Genomic DNA, 8543 nt, shown 5'->3' with positions numbered 1-8543 from the left:
TACAAAACAATTTGAAAGCTAATGACATCATAACATTCTGCCAAGATAGGGTGATCTTCCAACTGCATACTTTCAAATCATCATTTTCAATCCTTCCCATGGATGTGACATCCACTCGGCATCCCCTTTAGGACTTGAAGCAATACCCTTCAAACACAAAGACAGTTTAAACTGAGCATTGAAAGTGTATTCTCCCATGCAACGTTCTCTTCAACCAAGCCTAGAGAACTGGACACCTCCTACTGAGCATCATGAGACGGACGTAGAATTGTTCAAAAGAGTTCTGACAAATCTTGGCACATGTTGCTCACACCCGATGGAAAGGGCTTTCTTCAACAAACTGAAACCTTAGGAAACAAAGGTATAAGAAACTTTTGCATTGAGCTGTCAACCAACACATGGAGCCAAAACCTACAAGTGGGCAAGATTGAACAAAAGACGAGGACCACTTTTGAGGGAGACCACCAAGTCTGTCTTTTGTCTTTCCTTTCTAACCATATCAGCTCCTTGAATATTCTAACTATGTCCAAGCAGAAAGAAAAGGACTCCCAAAGGGGAATATGTCATGCCTTAAAGAGAATTCAGATGATGAAGTGGGAAAGGGAGGGAACACACAATTGAGAGCATGGAAGAGAAATCAAGCAATACTAGCTAGTACGAGCACAGAAAGCAAGACAAGCAGAAATGAGAGGCTGGAAAACAGAAGAGAGAGTGAATATTGGGGAAGGGGAAGAGAGGAGGGGGGGGGGGAGGGAAGGGACGGAGATGGTGATGGGAATTCATTATTGTGCAGAGGAAGATAATTCAACACTTTCATATACTATATGCAGCAGGTAGACATAAAGGACTTCAAGAAGACTCAAATATAGCTGGCAAGGAAGAGAGAAAGACCCTGGCTACCGAATCTGCATTGAAATGAGTAAACGTCCAAGCAGTGGGTTTCAAGCTGCAGAGGGAAATTGATACTGCAGAGAGAAGTTTAAAACACCCTTGTTCATGTATAGTTTGTACAGGTGTGCATACGTATGGATGGCTGAGAGCGCCTAATAAAGGCTCAGAAAAAACTGTCAGACCTTATTTCTGTAGAGAAAAATGCAACGCACTCTACCACAGCTTATGATATCAAGAGACTAGATGTCAGTCTGGGCAAGGAAAAATGACCACTCAACAGCTGGTAAGCAAGTGGACATAAGGCCGATCTGACAATGTGCCAGAAACTCCTAAAATCTCAAATGCTCCTCAAAATCTACATCCTCTGCACCCAAATAATCTGACGAGTAGAAGCAAAAACCCTGCTTCCAATTTTGCAATTCTACTTCAAAATTTCCTTGATTTCATTGGAGACTTCCTTGGGTGATTTCTCCGCATGCAAGTTTGCAACAATACCTTTCTTTTTGTAGTACTCAATCACCTGCAGACAACAAAAAGAAATATCTGGTTCAACCTTACACAAATTAACACATGGCATGCTCAACCTAGTCAATTAAAAGAAAATGTGCATTCAGACAAGCGTGCATGCGTTTGTGCCATGTTTGTATGTGTGCACCCTTGCACATGCATGTGTATGTAGACATAGACATTTCTACGCACGGACGTCACACACACGTTTCTACGCGCACATGTCACACACAGACATTTCTACATACATATAGATACGCACATGCTCTTACATAAACACACACAAACGCGCGCACACACCACACACATCCAGACATGCGTGCATATGTGTGAGTGTGGGTGTGGGCATATATGTATGTATATGCATTAAGCATGGCCTTTATTGCCGATCTGACTACCAACCAACTGCTCGTTGCTGCTTCCTCAGCCACTCCAAGAAGACAAGTTGCGTCTAGTATGTGTGTGCACATGCATACGCACGTCTGTTATTGCCAATCTGACAACCAAGCAACTGCTGGTTGCTGCTTCCTCAGCCACTCCCAAAAAGACAAGTCTGTCTAGTGTGCGGACTTGTCATCTCCAGATTGGCTGAGGAAGCAGCAATCAGCAGTTGCTTGGTCATCATATCGGCAATAACAGACATGCTTAAAGTTCCAGACCATTGAGGCAAGTTGGTGGGTATTTCCAATCAAACAAGGCAGGGAAACAGTGACTTTGAAGGAGGAACTCTAGGAGGACACAGCTTTGAAGTCTGTGGGACCCTATGGGCCAAATCAGTGTAACCAAAAAACGTGTTTCGCCCACGCGAAACGTGTAGAAACGTTTCACCGAAAGGGGCAAAACACCAGTGCATTGGACGAAATGCCCTGGTGCCAGAGTGTTGAGAGAGAGAGAGAGAGAGAGAGAGAGAGAGAGAGAGAGAGAGAGAGAGAGAGAATTATTTATGTTTGATATATAATTAATATAAAATACAATTTTTAAACCCGTTTCTAGACGAAACGCCTGGCAAAACCCAAAAAACGTTTCCCGAAACGTGGTTCTTGAAACGTTTCTTGTGACACTGGGCCAAATGCACACTCGAATTCCCATATAAGTGATGATCGGACAAAATTATCTACTAGGAGTTCTTCTATGTGGAGGCACACTCCCTACATAGGAGGTGGCAATGGCCAAAAAGTAAGCCCATGTGCTTGTGGTAGTCAACCCAGCTATGTTATGTAGAAAAGATCCCTGCTTCAAAACGAGGACATAGCTGAATCTTTGCAAGCAGCCGTTCCAAGATAAATTCTTCTTCCTCCAACTAACACCTCAACTCTTCAATATTGGTTTCTCCCCCCTCTTGTGGTTAGATTGCCTTATCCCAAAAGGGGTAGACAAACTAGACAACCATTAAGGGTGTACTATCACCCTCCTAACATTGCTGACAACAACTTAGCAAGTCTTTCACTTCACCCACTAGATGCATGACACATAAATAGGTCTCGTCCAAGATTCATAGCATCCTGGACAATATCTCCAACTGATTCAGCATAGCAAAGCGAGCAATCTACCGTTGTCATTGCGTGGATTTAAGAAAGCTTCTAAATGTGTGGCCTAGGGCTTCTTGGAGGGCATGATATACCTAGCTTCTCAACAAGCATTTGCGGCTTTCTACACTATATGCAAGGAGCTCGAGCTACGTGTAGTGTTTTCCCTCTCAAAACTGGATTGATGAATCTCTAGAGGCAATGCCGTGCACCTTGGGTGCAAAGTACGGAAATATGCTTTTGTACTGGAGTACTACCATACTCTCTCTAGCAAGGTAGTGGATCTAAGTTTTGCTTCCCACAAGCTGGTATGTGGCATCATGCTAGTGCATCCATAGAAGGTGCATAGATTAGTTGAGAAGATTCCTTTAGTGGAATGTATAGGCTCATGAGACCTAGAATACCGCACGATAGAGAGGACTCTTCCTATGTACAGGGGAGACTTCGGATCATTGACCCAAACATAAGGAGAAACTCATAAAAGGGGTTCTTATTACATGGTAGCCTCAAAAATTCGACGGTATGGGGGTCTTGGCAGCCCCAATTCCATTATATCTTCTTGGAGGCCCCCATCACAAAACAAGGTTCTTTCTAGATCATGAGCCTCGTGAGGATCTAGCGCTAACTATGTTCATGGCTCTCTCAAGCTGGCCCACTGTGCAAAGACAAGATAAAGCAATAGCAAAGAGTCCAACATTGAGAAAGAGAGATAGGGGGCTGGTACATATGATCAAGAGCCTTATGACAAGCTAGCACTACCTACGTTCACCATTCTCTCAAGGCAGCCCACAATGCAAAGAGAAGATACAGCAACATCTCATATGGCACTAGGAGCCCGAGATCCACATGAGATGTGTTGGGGGCTAGTACATCCACTACGTGGGCTCAAAGGGATGGTGCACCAGCCACATATTTCAAAACATTGAACAAAAAGGCAATGCTTTTGGCTCCAAAGCGAAACTATATTGCTCAATGTTAACTCGTTGATGTGATACCTAGAAATGGAAGCTTGTGTGGGCATGTGCCAATCAATTGCAGCCTGATATAGTGGCTCTGCAAGAGCACAATCAGCATATGTCTGCAGGCCACACAAGACACTTTGCTGGTTATGAGAGCATTCTCTTTCCAGTGTGCCCTTCTTGTGAAGCATGATTTTCATGCCAGTTGTGGCTTTAAATGATAAGACAGGCAGATGGATCATTATGCAGTGTCTTGTTCAGGGTGAAATACGCCTCGTTTATGCACCTCCATCTTCTCATTGTACAGCACTAATTTGGGGAGGCTATGCAACTCCCTAGAGAGAACATGCATTCATTTGTGGGGTTTTGAATAATGCACACTAGAAAGGAGATAATACATTTGGTAACATGCACATGTTGACATTTAAACATCAACATTGGTCTCAATTAATCTCTCAGCTTAGTCTTGTGGATCTTTGGAAGAAACTGAAGTCTATGCTTTCAAGCTATACTTTTCAGCATAATCCCTAGTCTGCATATCAAGCAAGATTGGACCATTGGTACATGGTAAATGTGCAGCAATATGATACTCTTACTTGCCAAATGTGGTAGATTATGCTTCCGCATTCTGATCATGCCCCCATTATGGCTGAGATTGTCTTTTCATGAGCCACATGACTGGTTGCCACATAAAAGATCCTTGTAATTAATGATAGTTATTTGGAGCATGATGAGTATAAGCAAATGGTTTATAATGCCATTGCACCTCTTTGGAAACAGTGCTAGATTGATATTGATTATGCATGAAATGCTTTTGCCTCTGCTTTCAAAGCTTAAAATGACACTAGAATATAGGAATTGTCCACTGCATGTTAGACTCCGTATTGTACAATCAATGTTGGTTGCCTATAGACAGTTCTTGATGATGTTTGGTAAGAAGGATATTGCATCTTTCATGACCACTCTTATGAAGACTTTTTGGCGCTCGAAACATGGCCGTAAGAGCATTAGATTACTCTCCATAATGTTGGGGTAAAGGCACATTGCCAACCCTTCATTAAAGATAGGACACCTATGACTGTCTTAAGACAGTCATAGGGCAAACCTAATCCTAATAAAACAAATGAGTTTGTGGTGTGGCTCATCACTTCACACCCACACACCTTGAGTCTTCTCTCTCTCACTCTCTTGTGCTTGCTCTTCTTCCCCCTTCAGTCCCCTTCAACTGGTATCAGAGCAAGGTTTCCCTTCTACCCTTGACCTCTTCCCTCGACCTCCACCTAGCCAGCGCCGTACGGACGTACGTCGTCCGTACATCCGTACGGACGGGCATTGAGCGACGGCACTGCATCGAGGGTTCGGGCGCTGGCACGAATCAGGGCGCGGGTGTGGGCACGGGCATCGAGCAGGACAAGGGAGCAGCTCGGGCGCAGGCGCGGGCTGTGGCGTGGGCACAAGCGCAGCTCGGGCGCGGGCACGGGCTGTGGTGCGGGTCGCGGGCTGTACAGCAGCTGCTGACAGCAGCACAGCGGCGCCGCATTTTTTTTTCGCCAGCAGCTAGCAACTGCATAGCAGCTGCTGCTAGCTACTAAGCCCTTCGGGTGTCGCGCAATCTACTCCAAGGGCAGCCGTACGGCCGTACAGTCGTACGGACGACGCCACCGCACCTGCAGGGAGTTACATCAGGGCAAACTTTCGACATTTTCTGTTTTTCCTTCTTCTGGGATTCCGTACACTGCGCCGGTACAGGAAGTTCAGCAGGCGCAGATTTTTTTTGCTTGGGGAAGAAAGAGAGGTAAAAGCGCATTCTACTCTTCATTCTTCTTGATTCAGGGTCTTTTTTCAGTTCACAAAACTGTGTTATCTTGACAGTACAGCAAGTACTTTCATTCATCTCGTGCTTGAGGTGAAGAGAACCACAGTGTGTGGTTGATTGCACAGCTATTTTGTTCTGGGAAGGTAATGCCTTGATTTTGCAAGAGGACATATGCTTTTACTGGGTTTGAATCTCAGTTTACAGGTGAGCAGATCATAGGGCTTTTGCCCGGAAGGTGATGCATTGTATGCCTTGAGGCAGTGTGGTGCCAGAGAGCACACATTTGTCTTGATTTCCGCAGTGTCGAGGTGATATTTTCTTGCAGGTCACATTTCTTGTGCAACACTTAGAGAACCTCAGTTGAGCCACGCTTGGCCAGGGCGCATCGAGTTTACTCGGTCCCTAACTGTCCATCGTTGACAGTGCTCATAAGGTTCCTCATTGAGTGTTTGTACGTTGGGATCTGTGTATGTCATTTCTACACAGGGCAGTATATGCATTACATTGGTGGATGATTTTGTCAGAGAGATTTTCATATTGCATGCTACCTCAGTGTTGAGGTGTTCTCCACTTGATTCAGGTGTCAGATCAAAGGGCTTTTGCCCAGACTTTGTTTGATAGCACTTGGGTTACCGACAGAGATCTTTAGATGCATTTTCTCCCCTTGGTATAAGGGTGATTGCTTGGGATTTATCCCATTTTCTGTTGCAGGTTGTGTGACAGGCTGAAGTGTCTTTTCTTTTTGGGGTGTTTGCCAAGTGGTTTATGCATATTAACTCAGTGCAATACCTCATCTGAGGTGGGAGAAGTGATCAGTACAGTCAGTACAGCAGGGTTTACAGCAGTGTTTGTGCTTTGTCAGATGATTATGCACTGTAAAGCACTTGTTGAGCAGCTGCAGCAGTCTGAAATTACTGTTTTTATGCCTCTTTGAGCACGGTACAGTGTGTCAGAAGGTACAGTATTTGCAGGGTCATTTACTGTTTTGCTGCAGATTTACCTGACAGTAAAAAACAGCACCATTGAGAGTGCTTCTGGCTCTTGAATAGAGCAGGTTTTTTCTGAGAAATCAGAATTTTTATTCAGTCCTTTTTTACTTCTAGGGAGTCAGGTACTTTCCTTATCTGATATGGCATCAGGGGGAAGTGATTCTTCAATTCTGAACATAAAGAAACTGGAAGGAGCACACAACTATGCATTATGGGCAGAACAGTGCTTGAATGTACTTCTGTTAAAGAAGATTGCTAAGCCCATAAGGGTGAAGGGTGTCAAGCCATCTGACATGGCAGCTGATGACTGGGAAGAGCTTGATTTGTCTGCAAGGGCAGCTATCATGCTCACTATTTTGATAGCTCACTATTTCAGACACTCTTGTGTTCAATGTTCAGGCTGAAAAGACCTCTTATGGTCTATGGCAAAGACTAGAAGAATTGTATGCCCAAAAGAGCTCAGCCAGTAAGGTTTATTGGCTGAAGAAGCTGGTTGATCTTCGCATGAAGGAAGGTACAGCTATGACCTCACACTTGAGTGAGTTCAATGCCATCTTTACACAGCTGATTGCACAGGGGTTGAATCTTGATGAGGAGTTCAAGGCTACTTTCTTGTTGTGTACCCTCCCTGAGAGTTGGGACACTTTCAAGACCACCCTGTCTAATTCAAATGTCACTCTTATATATGCTGATGTAGAGAGCTCTCTCCTTATGGAGGAGATGAGCAGGAAGAATAATGCGGGCAGCAAGTCTTCAAATGCTTTGCAGGTACAGGATAGAGGCAGGACTCAGCAGAAGGGGAGATTTGCTAGTAAGTCCAAATCCCGTAGTCAGTCCCGTGGCAAAAAGGATATTGAATGCTTTTATTGTGGCAAGAAGGGACATGTGAAGTCTAAGTGTTTCAAGTTCATACGGGATCAGAAAGCCAAGAAGGCTGAAACAAAGGATGCAGGAAATGCAAGCAAAGGCAAAGGCAAGGCCAAGGCAGATGACTTGGATGCAGTGAATGTTGCAGCAGAGGACAGTGACAGTAACATATATGATGTTTTATGCTCTTCTGCTGTAATAGCACATGCTTTGGTTATTGATGGCCATGACATGCACACCTGGCTCTTGGATTCAGGTGCTTCTTTTCATGTTACTCCTCATAGGGAGTGGTTTACTTCCTACAAAGGTACTCATGGAGTTGTTCATCTTGGGAACAACTATGCATGTCAGATTGCAGGGATTGGCAGTATACAGGTAGTATTTCCTGATGGACGCATATTCATGCTTGATGGTGTCCGCCATGTGCCGCAAATCAAGAAAAATCTGATTAGCACTGGCTTATTGGATGACAGTGGTTACCACACCACATTTGGGGATTCCAAATTCAAGGAAGCTATGGGAAGAACAGAGAAAAAGAAGTGGGAGAAAGCCATGCAGTCAGAAATGGACTCCCTACTTCAGAATGATACATGGGACTTGGTGCAGCTACCTGCAGGCAGAAAGGTTTTGCCATGCAAGTGGGTTTACAAAGTCAAAGTGGATTCAAATGCTTTACCAAGGTATAAGGCCAGATTGGTTGCCAAGGGATTTAAGCAGGAGAAGGGCATTGACTTTGATGAGATCTTTTCCCCTGTAGTCAAGATGACTACTTTGAGAGCAGTGTTAGCTCTTGTTGCTCATGACGGCATGGATTTATGTCAGATGGATGTGAAGACAGCCTTTCTTCACGGAGATCTCCATGATGAGATCTATATGAGTCAACCAGAGGGATATGCTATTAAAGGGAAAGAGCAGCTTGTGTGTAACTCAAGAGAAGCTTGTATGGACTCAAGCAGGCGCCAAGAGAATGGTACAAGAAGTTTGATGC

At 44.4% G+C, this 8543-nt stretch overlaps 1 protein-coding gene across 1 annotated transcript in view; it reads right to left on the bottom strand.

The window, feature by feature from the left end:
- Positions 1 to 857: 857 nt before the first annotated feature.
- The window catches only part of LOC147885011 (adenylate kinase 4-like), a 30549-nt gene continuing 22863 nt past the window's right edge, over positions 858 to 8543 (bottom strand). Inside the window, exon 7 of the mRNA XM_087397557.1 lies at positions 858 to 1411. Coding sequence (XP_087253683.1) covers positions 1313 to 1411 — 99 coding nt within the window. The 3' untranslated portion in view covers positions 858 to 1312. The remainder of the gene's footprint in view (positions 1412 to 8543) is intronic.

Source organism: Dipteris shenzhenensis, chromosome 26, assembly GCF_047967505.1.
Source record: "Dipteris shenzhenensis isolate YYH24624 ecotype China chromosome 26, Dip_SZ_1.0, whole genome shotgun sequence".
In the NCBI taxonomy this organism is placed as follows: domain Eukaryota; kingdom Viridiplantae; phylum Streptophyta; class Polypodiopsida; order Gleicheniales; family Dipteridaceae; genus Dipteris; species Dipteris shenzhenensis.
The sequence above is the reverse complement of the archived record's forward strand: the minus strand, read 5'-3'. Positions and strand labels throughout refer to the sequence as shown.